The sequence below is a fragment of the Blennius ocellaris genome (genome assembly GCF_963422515.1).
Source record: "Blennius ocellaris genome assembly, chromosome: 2".
Classification (NCBI taxonomy): domain Eukaryota; kingdom Metazoa; phylum Chordata; class Actinopteri; order Blenniiformes; family Blenniidae; genus Blennius; species Blennius ocellaris.
The window spans coordinates 27,050,287-27,070,615 of record NC_137651.1 but is presented as its reverse complement, the minus strand read 5'-3'; the positions used below and the strand labels follow the sequence as shown (position 1 = coordinate 27,070,615).

Sequence of the window (20,329 nt, the reverse complement as noted above, 5' to 3'; positions counted from 1 at the left end):
TAACAAAATTTATTAAAAAAAAAAAAAAAAGATTTGCCATGTATTTTTCATCTGTCCACTGTTACAGGATTTTACTGTGATTTCAGACTTAAAGCGTCACTGTGACCTTAAACACAGTAGCATACAATGATTGTGGAGTCACTGAAAAGTGACAGGCTTTCAGTAAATGTAACTTTGGACATTTCTTGCACTCATAATACACCTAATAAAATAAAAACCATCAAATGTGAATTTTTTTCAGTAGTTCACTGGTCATTTTAATTGATATCTACTGGCTCCGCACATGGCCTCTAATTAAAATGGGTTTAATGTAGGGTGAATTTAAGAGGAGGAAGAAAAAAAATCAGGTTAGGCTTTTGTGTTCGAACTCGACAAGTCTGAGGTGTTGCTTGACTGAAGATTTCCTTTTGTGTGTGTGCATCTGTGTGTGAGAGGATGAGAGTGCATGTTCGACTGAGAGAGTGGAGGAGGAGGGGGAGGAGGAGAAAATGGGGAGTTGCAGATGAGAGTAAAAGGGGGTGAGAGGAAGGAGAAGGAGGGGATCATGAAGGGGGTCTCAAGGAAAGAGGTGGAGAGGGATGAGTGGGAGGAGGAGGAGGAAGAGGAAGAGGAGGAGGATGAAGGGGGAGGGAGGAGGGGGGGGTGACGCTGGAGGGGAAATAGAGGAAGGGAGGGGGATGAGTTGTATGTGGAGGAGGAGGCGGGGGTGGGGGGGGGGGGGGGGGGGGGGAGGAGGAGGAGCTGCAGACAGGATCCCCCGCCCTCGCGCTCGTCCGCGAGCCCCTAGCAATTACCTGTTTCACCAGAACTGATGCGAGCGCGAGTTGGCGAGCACATGCCACGTTGGGAGAAGAGCCAAAAGTGAAGTGAACTGCGTTTCCAGCGAGGACAGACTGATTTTAATCCACCTCTACAAAAAAAGAAAGAAAGAAATTTACCAAGTATTTCTTCTCTTTTTTCTTCCCTCTTCCTCCTCTTCTTCTTCGTGTGAGGATCTCGTGAGAAGGATGCACTTGTTGTCCGCCAGCTGCGTGTGCGTCCTGACGCTCGCCGCCGCGCTCCTGTGCCAAGGTAAGCCATTGTCTGCCGCTTCTCACCGGCCGCCCGCCGCCAGGTAGGACGGTGCGAGTCCCCGCTCTCACCCTCCCACAACGCCCTCGCTTCGACCACCTATCTCGCTGCTTGCGACTCACAAGTTTTATTTTACAAACAAACAAGCAAACAAAAACGCTCATTTCGTGCGGCTGCCTTTGATACGCGCAAAATATTTGCCTTGTTGTTTAGCCCCCCCCCCCCTTCTTTTAAAAGTCATACCTACTGTTATTCAACATAAAGCCATAAATGATACTATCGATGCATAATTTGAAAACAAATTAAGAAAAGTAATCACATAAAGTAGTTCCTCATAACTCCGCTCATTTCGTTAAAAGGTTTAGGAATCTGCACTCATTCGAATTTTAGAAGTGATCTTTAGACGGTGTACGAACTATGTATGTGCTTATTGTGCTGCTGTGGGCTCTCCACATGCATGATGTCACTGTGGCTCATCGTTTGTGTGCGCGCACGCGTCTGAGTGCGTGCGCGCGCGGGTCTGTGCGTGCGCTTCCTCCGGTTAAGGCAGGCTGTTGGATCTGAATGATGCTGCGTTCACATCCTGTATGACTTATTGTAATTATGGGCTGCCTCCTCAAGGTAGTGTGTGTGTGTGTGTGTGTGTGTGTGTGTGTGTGTGTGTGTGTGTGTGTGTGTGTGTGGTGTGTGTGTGTGTGTGTGTGTGTGTGTGTGTGTGTGTGTGTGTGTGTGTGTGTGTGGGCTCCTGACAGGCTCCCCTCTGGCGATCACACCTTTAATATGTGAGGCTGTTGTAATGGGCCGCTTGCCGGACTGCTTCCAAGTTTCAGCAAAAGAAATGTGTACTCTTGGGTGTGATGGAGGAAGCGGCAAGCCGTGCATTTAAATGGCGGTGGTTTTAAATCGATTGCTTTTTAAGAAGGTTGTTTTCCTACTCTCAACAAGAAGTCTTTGTGTACACAAAGACGTCCACATTGTCTGCTCGGTCAGGCCCACAGGTAGCTGCACCACGTGCTCCCCTCACTCAGCACAGCCTGAATCTGGAAGTCGTTCCTCGGATGGGGAGAGGGGCGGAGAGGTGGATCCGGCCCTGTTGCTCTCTTTTCACCCCCTCCACGTCACACCAATGCGAAGTGGCGGCACGCAAGCACCTATCAGTCGGGCTCAGGTGCCGTGTGTTTGAGAGGAAACGACGCGGCTGCGTTTTCGGTGGCGGTGGTGTTTCGCACCGCCGTGCCGCTTGCAGTGCCGTGTGCTTGAGACCGGAGGAGAGTGCTCTGAGTTGGTAATGAGGTTAGACTTTATGGTCCGCACTGCTGTGTGCTGAGCTGACACCCGCCTTGACTGATGGTCCAAACATGTGTGTTTGCTTACGCAGCAGATGGTGGAAGGTCCGAGGAGGGAAGCAACCAAGTGAACAGAAACCCTTTTAGGGGCAAATTTGTGTGTGTGGTGTGTGTGGGGGGGGGGGGGGGGGGGGTTATTGAGTCTTAGATTTGCAATAAAAAAACTCCCATCAATACTTTTATTAAAACTTAAAACAGCACCGGTGCTTATTGTGTTTGAGTGTCGGTGCCCAGTGTTTCAACGATGAAGCAGATTCCCCAATGACCCTTGGAAGATGCATCTGTCGTCTTCTTCTTCCTCTTCTTTTTTTTTTTGTTCACTCCCTTGTCTCCACCCTTCCCCCACCACCACCGCTGCCACCCTACTTGCCCCCACCCGCCCTCCAACCCCTCCCTCACAGGCTCCCGGTGTCACAGCTGGTATTACTTGTCAGGCAAGTGGGGCTCTCCCGTCTGCTAATGGACTAATCTCTCACCGGGGTCACCCAATTTCACCTGAGATAGATTCACTCTCCCTCCTTTCATCTTTAACTAGGTTATGTCAAGACTTGTCCCGTGAATGTTGTGATGTTGATGCATGGGGAGGAAAGCAAAAAAAAAATGAAAGAGAGAGAGAAGAGGGCGCTTTAATTGTATGTTTGGGACACGTGTCAGACTTTGCTCGCCCGTTGATTTGTGCGCTTGTGCACGTCTCGTCTTGTTTAAAAGCGTTTTTATTTTTCCCCTCCTCGTGTCTGAAGACTGCTGGTGCTTGTCTCTGCTTTTTGAAAACCCGATTTCTTTGTGACTCGCAAAGTATTGTATACCTTCATGCAAAATTCAGAAGCACTCGTAACAAGTTTGGCAGCTCAACTGAAAGATGGGTTTTGAATCAAAAATGCAGCACTTCCAGTTTCTGCAATGGCGTTAATATTTAATCCCATCAAGTAGTTAAAGTTTCGCACCAATGCTGTCTGCCGAGTCTGTTGACCATATTTGGCTAATGGCTAACTGGCTAATGTCGGCAAACACGTGTCTCCACGGAGCAAAATCAACACTGGAAACACTGCAGAGTCTAAATAAATTAACTGCGCTGCAAAACACAAACAACCTCACATTCTATGCTGACAAACTGCAGCAGATCTCCCATTAATCCACGCTTCAGCTCACTTGTTATAATAGAAGGGCTAAAAGAACGCTCCCAAACGGGATATCTATAAAAGCCATTATCCTGCTGGATGCTTAACCCAAATTTGCAAGCCGGTAATGTCTCTCAACGGGCTCTGTAGGACTCTCTGCGCTGCATGTGGAGGCAAAGCGTGGCGTGGGATCCTTCCTCACGCCGTCCAGCTGGCGCACCTGTGTTCTCTGTGCAGGAAAAAGACCTCAGTGTATAAAAAAGGGAGACAAGATGCTGTCATGAAAAGCACAAAGCGAGGCAGATGTTGGTCGTGTGCTGCTCAGCTCTGAGGGAACCAAGTCTGAACCGGAAGGCGGAGTCGCCGCTACTGATGGGAGTGAAAAAGGGGGGGGGGGGGGGGATTTGATGGGATCCATAAAGAAGAGAGGGGCCGTTCAGACAGGCGAGGTCGTACTGTAAATTAGAGCAGCATTAGGGTGGAGAGCCTGGTGTCACTTCTAATCATGGGGGGGGGGGGGGCAGAATTCCTTGCAGCACCCCTGGCAGCGGCGCTTTTTTTCTCTGCGACGTTAGCATCACGCTTTAACAACTACTGACACGTGGACCTCGGTTATAAACCACCCAAAAAGGATTGAAATAAGAAAAAATAATAAGGCTGGGAGGTTTTGTGGGGTGACGGGAAACTAAAAATAACCCGAGGTCATGATGAAATTTAAATGTGGGAGTTACAGAGTCTTTGATGTGGAGCGAAAGACTAAAGCGCGGGGTTTTATAGCCAAACTTTGACCGGCAGAAGGCCGGGTTGGAGTCGATCATTAACCCGCTCCACTCGTGTGGGAGGAGAAAGCAGCTTTAGACGGGACAGTCTCAGGAAGAAAAAAAACACCGGCTTGTCCCCGGAGAAATCACGCTTGTGGCATGTGCATCTTTACCATATGGCGCGCCGCCCGCGGCCCGATCATATACTGCAGGCTGATTTTTTTATTTTTTTATTTTTTTTTAAGTGGAGCAACCTGGAATCCCGAAAGAAGAATCTATTGCACCGACGTGGAACTGTGATGTGTGATGTAAGAGTTCATAATAGACGTGCAGCGCTGCTTTCTTCTGGTCTTTGTCTGCTCTGTACCAACCACACTGTGGGTTTCAGCGGCGCACACCCACACTGGCTCTCGTTTTTTTGTTTTTTTTTCTCCTCTCCTCCCCCAGCAGGACACTGAACAGGTGGAGGAGTGTTGGTTTTTTTGGGCCGTGAAAGAGGAGGGGGTGGGGGGGGGGGGGGGTGGTGGTGAGTGGGTGGATTCTTTATGATACCAGTTTGTGTGTACAGTTGTTTGAAAGAACAGTTTGTTCCAATCACTCACATTGAGCTGAAGTTCACAGATTCACTGTCATCATTGGCCTTGCTCGTTTTTGAAAAGGCTCTCCTTAAAAAAAGAAAAGAAAAAAAAGGTTTTGTTTCGAAAACCTCGTGGTTAAAAGTCACCTTTTTTTTGTGTGTGATTAAATTTAGTCAGACAGCGCTGAGGTGAAAAAAAAAAAAAAAACCAACATATGAGACACCACATGAACATGCTGAGTTTCGAACATGTCAGAGGAAGTGATTCGCTCTCTGCTGCACTGGTGGAGCCGGGAGACGTATGAGTGGCTTTGGGTGGGAAAATGAAAGGACCTGGGTGACAAAAGTAATCATTCTCTCAGGCAATGACTCAGTGAGAATAAAGCCCTTTTGTTCGCCCGTGACACTTTTATACACAGGATTATCACTAAAACAGCAGTAAGTGAATTTTAATTACAATTTTGGTGATTGGCTATAGCCTCACGTTTAAAGGCGGCGTGGGGGACATGTTCACTTTTTAATAACCTCGGTTGGAAATGCCTCTTCACACTTTGGATTCCGGCTTGATTCCGGCGGGCAAGTGGAGAAAAATTGTTGAAACGCGACACTTGTCTGACACTTTATGCCTACTAATAATGCAAGAACACATTTGAACTGGTCTTTATTGTGTTTGCGACAAGTAGACTTTGCCATCCGGCGCTTCTTTCCACGTGGCGCGCCGGTCTGTTGCTCTGCCCTGCAAAGTAATGGTTTATTTGTTATTCAAGGGGAGGGACCAGAGTCCCATTGTTTCAGCCATAAAGAAAGACTTAACAACACGAGAGCGATGGCTGTGCTATGCAGCGGTGCTCCTTTCTTCATGCAGGAATACCCCCATTGAAATGCATGAAGCCATCCTTGGTTTTTGGTGAAAGACGAACGGCACTCTGAAATTGGGCGGCCCTTGTTTAAGGGACACACACACACACACACACACACACAAAAAGTGAGGTTGTTTCTGCCTTTTGTCATTGACGCATCCCCCGGCTTTCACTGGATTCCTGTGGACTCCCGCCGACTGTATTGTGAGGCGGGCTCTTTTTAAACAAATGAGTGTATGATAGCGACTTCTTGCTCCCGCTCCTCTCTTTGTCATTAATATGGAACAGCACACCCCTCGGAGAGGCCACAGAGAGGAGCTGATGCCGGTCCCCGCTCTTCACATGTGCAACCCTGACTGGGGGGAGAAGCATCCCTGCTCCATATGAAAAGCCCGTGGCCACACCCAAATCCCTACCAGGGCCGCGGAGCTTTGTTCAAGCCCTCCATTAGAGTCATTGCTCTGCTTAATGAATCCTTTTGACTGGCTCTCATTAATTATTCGGAGTCCGAGCCTCTCGGGAATAACCTGTGAGGGGTGCGCGGACGTGTGAAGAGGGGGAACGCTGTGACCTGGGGTTTTTTTGTGTGACCTTGTTTTTGTAAATTGCACGTAATTAAGTCACTTTCCTCATTAAAACCTTACAGATAAAACAAAGACAAAGCAGCGGCTTGGGAGTGCTGACAGCACATGGGAGTGCCAGCAGCAGGGGCTCTCATAGAGCCAGGACAGGGTCAGCGGTGAACCTCTGGTATATATGCCAGCACTTCCATAAAGTCATTATTTCTGCCACTTTATGGGAGCCCATTGAAAAGACAGGCGGCTGCTACGGTACCAGACCTTTATTTTTGACTTTGTCTGAGGTTCGCGGGAGTCACGCAGGTTGACACAGCTTTTGTGGAAGAGGTGAAATATTCATTTTGCGCCTCGGGCCAACTGATAAAATGACACCCGAGTTTTGTCTTTCCATTCGTTTCTGAATCACCCTCTGTTGGACTCAAAGGCCCTTTTCGCAACAGTGGGAAGTCACTCTATTCATCCTGACAGCGTTTAGCAGTTTTTCATTCATGAAACATCGTCCTGCTCCGCGTCTCGTCCCGCCCTTGGGACTCAACAGAACAGTTTTGTGTCTGCGTTTGACCTCAGCATTCACATTCTTGCCATTCTGAAAGCTGTTTCTTTGTGTTGTGCCGATGTCCACCATCCTTCCTTCACAGACTGCTGCAGCGGGCTGCAGTGCCCGAAGCGATCTTTGATTATACGCTGCTACGGTTGAACTTGGAGGAGACAGGAGTTCTCATTCAGGGAGATTCTTTTCACAGGGTAGAGTGAGAGTATATCACTGCACAGAATTAAAAGACCATCATTCTGGTTGTGTCCAAGAAGCAAACAAGATGAAAAATTTAATGGTTATAGCAGACCCCTGGGTCATCAATCCATCAGTACATTGGAGACTCCCTTCCTGCAGCATCTTATAGCAGTATAGAACATGTTGCCTGAAGGAAAAGCACCTACGAGTTCTCTTTAAATTCCAAGTTCTGGTAGGTTTTCAGGCTATTTTCTGAAAATAGCTTCTATCTGGTTGTAAAACTTTCTCTCGTCACGGATTTCAAGCTACTTTTTGGATTAAACTGCCAAACAGAACTCCTTCTATTTATGCCAAAAGTCCTTACAAATGCAACCCTTCGGGATTTTTTTGTATTTTTTTTATTTTTGGTCACAATGGCCAGTGAGTTTCCAACGAAGCACGAATGCAGTAAAATCAGTCATTTGAGAACCAATTCAAGAAAGCTGCAACACCACAAAGACACATTTCAATGCATAAAAGATAAGGTTGAGTCCTTCAAAGCCAATGATTGGATCAAATAAGTAAAAATGAACAGTGGAAATATAGCCCCAAAAATAATGTATAAAACCTGGGAACACTTAAGTTTAAGTAAACAATTTAGGTATTTATTTCCCCCCCCCCCCAAAAAAAAACAACAAATTGGATAATTGAAATGCGCAGCCACGTGAATTAGGAGTGCTTATTTCCTTCTAAAAGCCAGATCTATTTACATTCCAGTCTTCGAACAGTTAAGACTTCATTTCAGGCCTCAGGGCATGTACTTGCTAATGAGGGAACTGCTTAGAAGACCCACGATGAAGTGCACACAAATGCAATACTCACAGCACATTACGGATTGTTACTCAAACACTGTCTTGTTTTAGGCTAAATCACCAGGAGAAGCGCCACTATTATCTCACATCCAACTTCAGGTTTTTACCCCCAGGAAGTCAAGTGGTGGCTTTTGTTCACGTGGTAATTACCCCGGCGAGCGGTGCTGTGCCCGACGCAGGACCGGTGGACGTGTTCCAGAAGTTTCCTGATAAAAAACAAAATGCTGCTGAGCCGTTCAGCTGCGAGAGCAAACGCGAAGGGTGAAGAGATGCTTGTCCGATAATTGGATGCAATACTTAATTTTCTAATGAGATGCCATAAAGGGTCAAGTAGCCTTGTGTTCTTGGGTACATTTCCATTACGCATCCCACTTGTGCAATTTGGCGATCCGCTTTAGTGTTCCTCTTCCTTTAATGCAAATACTTGAACATGTCTGGCTCTGATTTCAGTGTGCCTGCAGGGTGGTAACAGGTAAAAAAAAAGAAGAAAAAAAAAAGAAAAAAAGCACAAGGAATGTCAAATAGATCACTTCTGACTTGCGTTGGTCCCACAGACGGGCGGTGTGCAGGATGAGGGTGCTGCTAAATGAACTTTGAAGACTTCGATTTTGAGCGACGAAGGAGTCGTCACCTGTTACGCCGCCATTAATTTTCTCTTCATACAAGTCGAGATGCAGAAGAGAAAACACATCATTTCCTTGTAAAATGATAGTAATTTCACTCCCAACATTCAGGGTCAGACAAAAACAAAAGTGACAGAGAAAAACGAGTGGTTTTTTGGGTTTTTTTTTTTTTTTGCAGCGAGCATGAGTTTAGGACATGAAGGGTGATGCAGGACTGGATTTGATGCTCTTTTGCGAGGAAATCTCAGGATTACCTGTCGTACTGCAGCGGGCGTGCCACGGCACGCTGGTCCATCGCCACGGCACCACAGTCCCACTTTATGTTTAATGGCATAGTTTCCATTTTTTTTTTTTTTTTTTCAGACAGCAGGTTTCTCGGGCAACTTTTGTTACCTTTTTGCCCAAGGCTACAGAGATATCATGCTTGAGTGAAGACATTCCTTGTTGTAATGTCTTGTGTTGAATGCATTTCCATATCTCAGGTCATTACGTCTGCTAATATGCATGTTCTCTCGATTAATACACGAAGAATGTGAAGGCAGTTGACAAGCTTTCTTTTCTTTTTTCTTTTTTTTCTTTGCAGTTTACAAAAGTATGATAATGAGGTTTGGGGATGGTTGTGACGACGTGGACAGTGAGGTTTATATTGTAAGTGTTTTGGCGACTCAGCTGTTTCGCCTGCACGCCTGTGAAATGGTAACTTGTTAGCAACTTTAGCACGCTAACCTTTGGGTGACTAACATGTTTTCACGTTGTTACCATCAGAAAGACTTTCTAATCATATGTTCATTAATGAAATCTCATCATTTTTGAGAAATTCCCACTTTGAATTAGTTTCACATTTTGAAATCTTTTTTGAAGCCTGGATTTGAACCTTGTTTTGGGATCAAGGCAAAATTAAGCGTACATGTATAACTACATAACCACAAAGATGAGATAATTATCTTTAAGTAGTTTTAAAAAGCGCGCTTAATAGTATTCTTTCCGCTCTGTTAAAAGGCTATGATGATATAGTAATGGGCACTAAAACCACAGAAGAGACTGAAGCATGTATTAAGAATGTATTAATGGCTTATAACGAGCAACTTCTACATAATGTAATGAAATACCTAAAGGTCTTTTACAAGCATAATTAAAAGAAAGTTCTTAAAAGAAAGAGCTTTTGATAATCAAACTGAACAAAATCTGCAAAAATGTTGTGTCTCCAAGAAATGCAGCCTTATTTATATATTATTACAATTTTATGTAATAGCTACTATATTAGATTAGCAAAATAATATTGCTATTAGACTATTGGGAAGTTATTCCATTATTGGCAGGTTTCATGTTATTGGACATTATTACATTATTGGCTGTGACAGAGACTCGGGAGTAAAAAGTTTTTTGTTTATTCGCATTAGATGCAATGAAAAAAAATGTAATGATGGTTGTGGCTTGGCAAAGTTTGTTCATTTTCTGTAATGTCAATAAGTTGATTTGCAAAAAACAGTGGGCACTTTTGTACTAAATGGAAGTAAATCTGTGGGCATTTTATTATTAGTTTGATCTGTCATGATGATGATGATGATAATGATGATGATGCCTTCTGGAACAAATATGTCAATTCCTGGTCTGGAGTATTTTTAATGTTGAGAAATCCAGACATGGTTTTTTTTCTTTCTTTTTTTTTCTTTCGGGTTTTGGTGAGTCATTTCTGAGAAAATACCGAAAGTAAACACCACTTGAAGTTTTGTGATGAGACAGATCAGGACGACAAAGATATTGAATCTTGGAGGTAGAAAATAAAAAAATAAAAGTTAAAAAAAAAAAAAAAATCCCCGCAGATCACAGAGGAAAAGCTCGAGCCATCAAAAGTTCAATCCGCCTTCTGTCTCTTGAGACATGCCACTGAAAACTACAAAGTATGAGACAGACAACAGTTGTCAACTCCGGTCATGGCCGCCTCACCCAGCGGCTTCCAGAGATAGTTTTAACCCCCGAAGGGTGCATCTTGATACCGAGCAACCTGCACCGATCGAACCCCTCCCGCCGGGGCGGAAACCTCTTCAAAGTTGCATATTTACCGATACTGGCACCGGCAGGATTAGGCTTGTTTAAACGCGCACAGCCCAGGTATTCCTGATTATCAGAGGTGTTTTGGTTGGGCTGCGGTTTGCAGGGCTCTCGGGGGAGCTTCCGCCCTGGAGCTTTTTTGTCTGACCCTGCAGTCGAAGCAGCTCATTGCTTCAGAGGACTTTTTGAACAGCGTGTTGACTCAGTGCGCTTGAAGGGGGAACATTCCCATGGAGACTTTCAGTCTTGAGCTCTTTAGGCTACATTGCAGTTATTTTGAGCATATTTAAGCTGCAGAAGAGATGCTACCATGTTTTTTCAGGGTTGTTTTTTTTTTTTTTTGGCGGCTTATTGACAAGGTTTGTCTTTCTTTTTTTTTTTCTTTTTCTGGTGATTTTGAATGTTTCTGCAGATCCGCAGGGCGTTTCCCCCCCCCCATCTTGTTTGTGCTGTACTAACACAGACCAGGAAGCAGGAGGGAAGTGGTTAAAGAGTGCGGCTTCTGGGCGGATGGTTAAAAGCACTTACCTTGATGTATAGCTTCTCCTCATGTCTTGATGGCAGTAGAAAATGTAATAGCCACTCCTAATGAAATTATTATGCCTTGAAGGTCCCGTGTACCCAAGATGACGGTGACATATGCGGGACTGTATAAACTAAATGGTTATCTCATCTTACAGAAACAATAGATGCAAACAGAAGAGCAAAATTGGGTTTGTTGTGACAGTTTTATCTGGCATGTGTCTTTAGAAAGGAAACAAAAAAAGAAAAGAGGGTTAACACTATTAGTGACCTTGCTCTGACAAGAGATAAATTGACTTTTTTGGATATAAGTGAATTTCATCGGCCACGAGCAAACAATTTCTGCTTTTCATAGTGTCCACGGATTCTCCGTGCACACAAACACAGCTTGAGGCCTTTGGCGTTCACACGAGTCGGACCTCGCAGAGCCAAATCGCACTCGCACGCAGTCATCCCGCCATGTCAGTCTGAAAGTCCCGAAGTCGTAGGAAGACTCGGCGGTGTCAAAGCGCACGTTAATCTGCAGCCTTTCACAGCGCTCCATCAAAGCAGATGTTGGTCCGTGGGTATTAAATGTGGAACCACACAGATTTGATGTGCAAGCAGGTACATAATCCTTTGTATGTATTATCTGCATTCCATGTATTCCTCCCACCGCTCTGCGCTCTGTTTAGCCAGCAGAGGCTTTAGGACCCCCCTCGAGCCAAAAAGCCAAAGCAGGACACAATTTGAAAGCGTCATGCCCTCTTAATACCAACCAGGTTGTTTGCCTTATTGGAATGGGGAGCGCTGCCTGCTCCGTTTCACAGTGAAGGGTTAGAAGGTCAGCTCTGTCATTATGAGTGCACACCGGCGTACGCGACTCTTTGCCCAACTAATGCGAAAGTATCAGCCTCGCCGCGGCAATTACCAGAGATGAAAGCTACCGGAGCCTTCTGCCGAACAAATGAAAATATGTACCCGTTAATCCTTTTGTGTTGTGTACAGTGTAAGAAGGCATACATTATCGATACGGAAAGGGAGGCGCCCGCGCATCAGATTGAGACAATAGCACAGCTATTGCACTTTTTTTTTTTTTTTTTAACATTAATCATCCTTTTGTTGTTTGGGAAAATATTAGTCTATGGCTCACGCTGCATCTAATGAAGCACTTTAGGATCAATAAGTGGATGCGTTCTTGTTTACCCACGTAGAAAGTGATGGGCTCGGGCCACATTGCCCCCCCCCCCCCCTTTTTTGTTTTTTTTCTTTTCCCCACTGCTCCGCGTGTGGTTTTGTTGCCTTGCTCCATCTGCCTTCAGCGGCGCTTTGGCAGCAGGTTTGATTGGTATCCTCGGGCACCACCTGAAACTGTAATATGGCCATACAGATAGTATAATAGTAAACACAACTGCTCCCCAAGGACCACGGCGCTGCAAATGTTCAAAGGGTTTCCTGCAGAGGGAGGGCAGGAGGGGAGGGCCGGGACTGGGTGGGGCCCGCCGCTCTTCCAGGAGAGGGGCGCAGCCGCGGCACAGACACAGACAGACAGACAGGCGCTGACTTGAACAAAAGCTGCTTGCAGTTGTGTAAACAGTGGAATCTGTCGTTGCCAGCTGGGCTAATATTTTAATGTGAAATGGGGGGGGGGGGGGACAAAACCCACTTCACTCAATGTTCCATCAGTGAGAAGATTCTTTTCTAAAGATGCTTCGTTTTATTGTTCCCATATTGACCCTCCTGCAGGATTTCATCATGTCTGCAACACGTGGAGCAGAATTATACCAACGAAAGCGACACGTCAAACTGTTTCACGCTTCATTATCGACTGGGGGGGGGGTTGAATCACCAACTGCTTTTCTTAATTGATATTTAGTTTCACTCGTTTCTCAAGCAAAAATAAAAATCCAACCTGCAAGCTTAAGCTTATTTTCCTCCTTTTAAAGTAAAAATATCTTTGAAACCACATTTTTCATTCCGTTTTGACATTTTATAGACCAAATGATCGTTGCAGTAAAGGAAACAAAATTTTTTTAGGGCTTGATCCGTCAAGTTATAAAGAAAATAAATGAGTAGATTCTGTGCAGGATTTGTAATGAGTGTTGACAACTGATCATACTATGTTCATTTTGTTGTTGTTTTTATGAGTCTCTGTCTATAAAATGTCAGAAAATGGTTATTAGCATGCAGCTCAGTCTTCACAGCTCAGATTGACGTCTGTCTCATTGACACGTGGCCCAAAGACATTAAATCCATAAAGAAAACAAACAATTTTGAGTTTAGAAATGTTAAATGTAACTTTTTTTTGTGGGGGGGGGGGGGGTCTGATTAATGTCATAAAGCTTTAATCGGTGGCAATAATCACATTCTGTTCCTGGGGGATATTAACGTTGTTGACACCCCTTGGATTTTAACGCCGGCGATAACAAACGATATTCCCAGTGTAATCCGAAGTATGTCCTGCTCCCATTGGCTCCGTAGCTCCAGGCAGGCGGACGGGCTGGCAGCTTTATGGCTCGTGTGTCTGATGTGATGCCTCTTGGAGAGACTTGCTGAAAGCACTTTGATGTAAAAGAGGTTGTTTTGAATGTGTCAGGAATCATTTTAAAGCTGGCCGTTCACAGCGTCCGACCAGACACGGGCGGAAGCACGGGGACGTTTCGAGAACGTGACATTCACATTCTGGCACTCAGATTTATGGGTCCCAGTTCACCCTCCTCGGTAGATCATTAACGTTACACGCTGCCAGCTACATCGGGAGCATCTCATCTTCTACAACTATTTTATTAGATGGTAAACAATTATTTTTGCCATCACCCGACTCGATTTCTAGACCCTAATTGGACTTATAATACTCCTGTGTGATTGCTGGAATGAAAGGGCCTGTAATTTTAATTACGCTGGCTAAAAATAGTTTACAAACAGCAAACCTCATCCTCCGAGAAGCTGGATTCATCTGTGCTTCATGTAGCAGACGGAAACATCACTAGAGGGTCACCCGTACAAACCACGTGATCGGGTACCTGCTCTCAAGACAGACGCGTCCAGCTGAACTGCCGCTCGGCCGTTTCAATATGGAGAAATCCAAAAACCGCATTACCTTCCTGCCATTTAAGGCGGCTGTAATATACTCCTACTTATCCATCATGTAATACCAGAAGGAAGGTGTGTTACTGGCTCCAATTTCATTCCACAGTACAGGAAAATAACCCCTAAAATATACAGCCAGTGCTTCATAAGAACTACCTTTAGCTTATAGAGGACATCAGAGTCCTGGAAGTGATGATACATCCTCCCAAAGAGCCCTGGTCTTAATATAATCAAGTCTGTGTGGGTCACATGAAGAGACCTGAACTGGACTGCAGCCGCCGAAAACGTGTGTTCAATAACAACCTCCATGGAAGTCTCTGAAAAAAAAAAATAGAATAAGTGGTTTGAGGACAATGGGTGGCAACATCAAATAATGATTCCTCTCCTGGTTATTCACTCTGCAAATCACATTACACACAACCCTGAAGCTTTTGCACATATGGCAGGACATCGGTCATCGGTCGCCAAAAACGTGTTTCGTCAGCAACCCTGAAACAACTGGCAAAGTCCAACGCGAGATCAAAAATATGTCTTTGGATTCGAGATGCAGATGAACTTTTAGACCCCAAAAGACTCCGAAGTCTTTCAGCCACCACGAGATTAACTACGTTAAAGTCAAAGCCTCTGTGATTAGGAGCAGAGTTACATGCTGATGCAAAGCTCATCATTAGGCATAGGCGAGCGGGAGAAATTCAATAAAGGTTGTAGGACGCTCCAGTTTAATAAAGTTTGAAGGCGAATAAAAATGTTATCAAATTTGAATTACTCAGAAATAATTAGGAATGAATGACTGGCTTCTAATCACACATCTGAATGGACTGGATTGAGAGTTAATAGGCCAAAGCTTTTCCCTCCGCCACACAAAAGTAACCTTAAAATAAACTTATGAGTACATTTAATAGACTTTTCTGAGTTCTTCAAGTTCAGAAATGAGAGAACTGAGTTGCCATGTTGACTACTGATGAGGGTGAGCTTGGAGTTAATTTTCAATTCTTTATGTGCATGGAAACAAAAGTAAAAAAAAATAATTATGCTAATATCGGCGGTCTCTTTGGTTTCGATGACAGTTTTACTGTTTCTGGTAAGAGTTCAGTGCTGAAAAAGGCCGTCCCCTGAGAGAAATCTAACTACGAGGAAACGTGTTGTCTGATCAGTGCCACATGTCAAAACCCTAATTGGGTGTTATCTACGGCGCAGACAGATTCAGGTTGGTGGTGCCCAGTTCCCCCCCCCCCCCCCCCCCCATTTTAATAGGTGGGAATGATTTGATAATCCTTCACAGGACATAAACCAGCGATTTGCTTGCAGGCTGGATCTATTTTTAGGAAAAGGACCTTGAAGGTAGAAGGAAAGTGGTGATGTGGAGGAGGCTCTAATATCCTTGGAGCTTCTTTTTCTTTTTCTTCTTTTTAAAAAAAAAAAAATCCTGACCTGAGAAAAAGGGTCACTGTCGCAAAGTCAAGACTTGAAGATCCATTAGCTTTTGCACATGTCTGCGACTGAGGGGAAATTAAAAAACAACTAAAAAAATCTCTCCAGTCCATTCACAGCTAATGCGAGCACTCCTGGAAACAGAAGAATGAAGTCATTGCCTAAATGTTGGGCGCTGAGCTGCATTAGAAAGGGTTAATGGGGAAGCAGGAAGCAGCGGGGCAGAGCTTTGTTAATGGCCTAATGTTGCCTTTAATGGTATGTCATTAATGGGAGTTGTTGGAGGACGTTTAGAGTCAAGATGGCGAGCGCTCCCATGATCTGCCCCAAGACTGCCCACAGGCATCTCCCATCTCCGGGGTCCCGTGGCCCGCGCCCTACGAATACATAATTCACGACATAATGGACGTGATTTCTGAGTGCACTTTACCACCTGATCTCTCCAGCCAGCTGCAATCTTAAGAGCTGTCCCTGCTCTCGTGCCGCTCATCTGCTGAATGCAATTTATGACCGTTTTTTTTTTTTTTTTTACGGACGCTCGTGTGGTCGAGTGTGCTGAGGAGAACATTTCAAAGACTAACGATCATGCCATGAGATCAATTTCTGGGAAACCTTATGGCAAGTCATTTAGAGTGATAATCACCCTTCTTGTAATGTGCTTTTATCTTCCCCATCTGCCTCGCTCGGAGAAAAACGCAGCAAAATGACTCCCGATGCCGCCAATAATGTGAGCCATACATCAAAACGTTTGGCTTTCCCTACATAGAAAAAGGTGTGTGCATGCCCCCCCCCCCCCCCCCCCCCCCCCCACCTCACTAATTGCACGGACACAGCTTAAGCTTTATGGAAATATTTATTCTGCCTGCAGCCGCAGCCGCTGACAAAAACCTTTACAATCGTTAGTTTTGCTCTCTTTGCTGAAGTGCTGCTGACTAATTTGGGCTAAATCAAAGCCAAATTGTCTGCTTTGATTGTGCCGTCAGCATCTTTAGAGTGAGGCGGCAATTTAGAGTAACTTGAACATCATTTATTAAAATACTTGACAAAGGCACCCTTTTTAAATTGTCCTCATAAATTCCCTCCCTAATCAAAAGGCGAAATGCACGGCATCCTTGGCTCTGTTGCGGTTTCCTGCAAAGTCTTTGTTGCGCCTCTTATTACCCGGCTTCAAAGTGGGAGTGATAGTTCATTAATAATCATGCAGAAAATCAGATTAAGTGTTTCTATACTCTTGGCTTTTCTTGGCTGATCCTCTGTGTCGCTCCGGTGGGTTCGTCTGGCGGAGATTAATGGCGTGTATTTTTTGCACTACACCTGACAGTCCGAGGTCCATTTGGTTGTTTGGTTGCTGTTTTTCCTCGTTCATGAGAATAATGGGTCAAGCAGCGGTGATGTGACAATAATGTGGAGCCATTCTAACTTCACTCTCATTTTAATGGAAGAGATTCACTATCTGAAACATCAACAAGGAAATATCTTTCATCTGAACAGGGTGAAGCAGAGTGAAAACAATGTTTCTTAATGGACCACAATGCATTGCACTGTACAGGACACCCTTTGTTTTCAGTTGTATTGAAGGACCTGCCTATTTCCTTTGGGCTTATTTTGTCGGTGGCTGTGCTGTGAGTGTTTGCACCTGTGACCTTGAGGATTGCCAACAGGTATTCTGGGAAATCGCACATGCAAGCATCGAACGGTACTTTTAAACTAACCAGCACAATGTATGTCTGCATCTAAAAAGCATCTAAAATCCCTTGATGGTGTTCACACTTTTAATCACATCTTGTCACACCCGACAGGACGGGCCAACTCCAAGATGATATCTAAAAAAAACAAACAAAGAAACTTTATGCTAGTCATCACAGTTCACATCCACTCTCAGAGTTTCAATGGTTAAAAGGTCTTCAGAATGTTATGTTTCATCAATAGCAGAGCCAACAATTTAAAATATTTGTCAAATTTTGCCTCAACCAGTAGCAAAACCAACAGAAACTCAAAACTCACATTGAAAATATCCAAAAGGGATCATGGTTTTCAATTAATAAAAAACACAGCTTAGTTTGTTTTTTGTTTGATTAGAAATGGGCGCAAACCCACTAATGCAGTGCTTCTCAAATGGTGGGGCGAGCCCCCCTGTGGGGGCGTGGTGGGGTGTCAGGGGGGGCGTGAGGCAGGCGTGACTTTCAGTATTAGTGTCTTTATTCATGCTTGAACGATAAAAAAAGGGCCTCCAGCTCATTTTATTAATTTATTTTGATAATCAGGCGATTGTATGCAGAATGCTGGTGCCAGCAACTCATACAGTGGGTTATACAGATAAATAAATAAATATTATCAGGTTCTCAATGGTAGTACAATTCGGGGGGGGGGGGGCGCTGAAAAAGTTTTTGTCCTCTAGGGGGGGCATGACAGAAAATAATTGAGAACCAATGCACTAATGGAATAAATATCAAAGACTTGTCTTTGATAGCATGGTGTTTTCTTCAGTGAGAAGCCACAAGTAGCTTAATCCTCCTGAAAGCAAAACTAAGCGTTTCCCTCCTTCCTGAGCGCCGCCGTCGTCCTTTGTCCTCTCGTCTCTGTCCCTGACGCGAGGCAGAAGCGGCAACCCGATCCCCCAGCAGCACGTCTGCACAGGTAGCCGGCCCTCCCCGGTACGACGCCGTAACCAGAGAAAATGGAGCCAACATTTTTCAGTCGCAAGGCAACAATAGGCAGCTCGACAGGTGAGACTGCAGGCGATGCATTAGCCCCGCTCCCGCCCGCTGAGGTCCGTGGGTGTCTGTTGACCACACATGATGCAGCAAATGAGCACTGTTTTCTTCGCTCCGGGCCTGGAGGAGGACTCCACTTTAGCTCTCAAGAAAATAGATACATTTTGGACGCTGCAGGTACAAAGAAGCCAGAAGAGCACTTGTGATGCTTTTCTCCACTACGTCTCCGCCATTCGCGATTATTTGTTAAACCTCTTACATGCATATTCATGCTTTGCCAGTTTGTTTTTTTTCTTTTCTTCTTCTTTATTCCTGAATAACATGAAGAATTATCTTGAAATTGTGTGATTGAGTGTTTTGTTTGCCAAGCATGAATGTTTTTGTTGGTTTTGGAACACAGCAGTCTAAAATCATGTACATGCAGCTGGAGTGAAGAAATGGAGCCATTATGCTTAATAGACTCAGACTAATAATACTGTGTGTTGTACACTCTACATAATTCTCCACTGGCTGTCCATCCTCCTCCTCCTTGGCAGAACACAGCCTTGTTTTTGCCCCGGGGGTGACAAACATGGCTCTGCTCAGTGTAGCCTGGCAAAAAGTAAGGGTTTTTTTTTTTTTTTCCATTTTCTTTTTTTATATTTTCTTCTGGCTAATATAATCTTGTTTTTAAACGAAAATGTCTCCCGTGGAGCTGAAACAGTCATGTGCTCAGATCAACAACAGAAAGTATTTGACTAATTTTACAAAACAGCTATTATTTAAAGATGATGATGTGGACACATATAAATACACTTTTCAGGTGTCGACAAACTGGAAAAGCTTAAAAAAAAATCTAAATTAAACTGTATTTTCCTTTGCCAACTTCACGTGTTATGTTCTCTGTAGCCCACAGTAACGCTTCTAGTTCAAGGCTTTGAATATATAATTCATCAATCACGGCTAAGCTTTTACAGGACAAACATTGAAATAATTTCAGTTGATAATCATCCATCCATCTGTCCATCTGTGTCAGTGAAACTGTACCCCACACTCTAATAAAGACAGTTTAGAACATTTATCGAAGCTCCTGTAACTCTGACCAACCTATTTTATATTTAAAGCTAAAACTGTCAATGGCATGTTTTTTTTCTTGTTTTATTATTGTGAGGATTTCAAGTTTTTTGTGGGCGACTGTCCCACATCACGATGTCTGGAGGCAAAATTGTATGATGATTTAACTGAGTAGACGCATAATGATTGCTTCCTGAAGTTTCATTGAATTTAAGAATTTTCCCTGCTTCCAGGTCAGTCAGAGATTCTGAGTCAAACACAAAGACAAAAATCTAGTCAGATTAATCACAGAGTTGCTGTGGATTCATTTAAATTAACCACAATTAAAAATCACACATTTTTATTCTGTTTAAATTGTGTTTCATCTTGCATGAGCAAACAGACTCAAGACTCAATATTTATCGACATTAATGCTCCTTTTTCTTAATGCTACTAAGAAAAACGGGACAGCAGAATCTCAAACTAGCGTGCTAAACTAACTAAAACTTTGTGCTTCAATGAAAAGAAAAACGCCTTCCTGCAGAGTGTGCATGAGACTTTATTTTGGTCGACTGTTTATTTTGTACTCAGGACCCCCACGCTGCTCAGCGTGATCCATATCGAGTTGGTTCTGTGACTACCGGATCGACGGACTCATTTTTTAATCCTGATGGTAGATTAATCTGTGTTAGCATGTTATTTGCAACAGCCCTACAGAATACATGAAATTATGAAAAAATGTAGATCAGCAGAGGGCTGCATGGTGGTGCAGTGGTTAGCACTCCCCGCACGCAGGAAAATCCCCGGAACCAGTCCGGACTTGACATTTTTTCAGCTTCTCTGAGTCGTCTGGTTTCCTTCAACGGTCCCAAAAAAAAAAACCATGTTTGGGGCTAAGGAGTGGCTTTAAATTGCCCGTGGGTGAGTGTGTGTGTGTTTGACCTGTGATGGCCTGATGACCTCTCCAGTTTGAACCCTGCACTCTGCAGGAACC

The 20,329-nt window shown here is 44.3% G+C and overlaps 1 protein-coding gene across 1 annotated transcript in view; it reads left to right on the top strand.

The window, feature by feature from the left end:
- The first annotated feature begins 1,006 nt into the window (after positions 1 to 1,006).
- The window catches only part of LOC308135363 (CD166 antigen homolog), a 47,017-nt gene continuing 27,694 nt past the window's right edge, over positions 1,007 to 20,329 (top strand). The window contains 1 exon segment of the mRNA XM_080503292.1: positions 1,007 to 1,071. Coding sequence (XP_080359418.1) covers positions 1,008 to 1,071 — 64 coding nt within the window. The 5' untranslated portion in view covers position 1,007.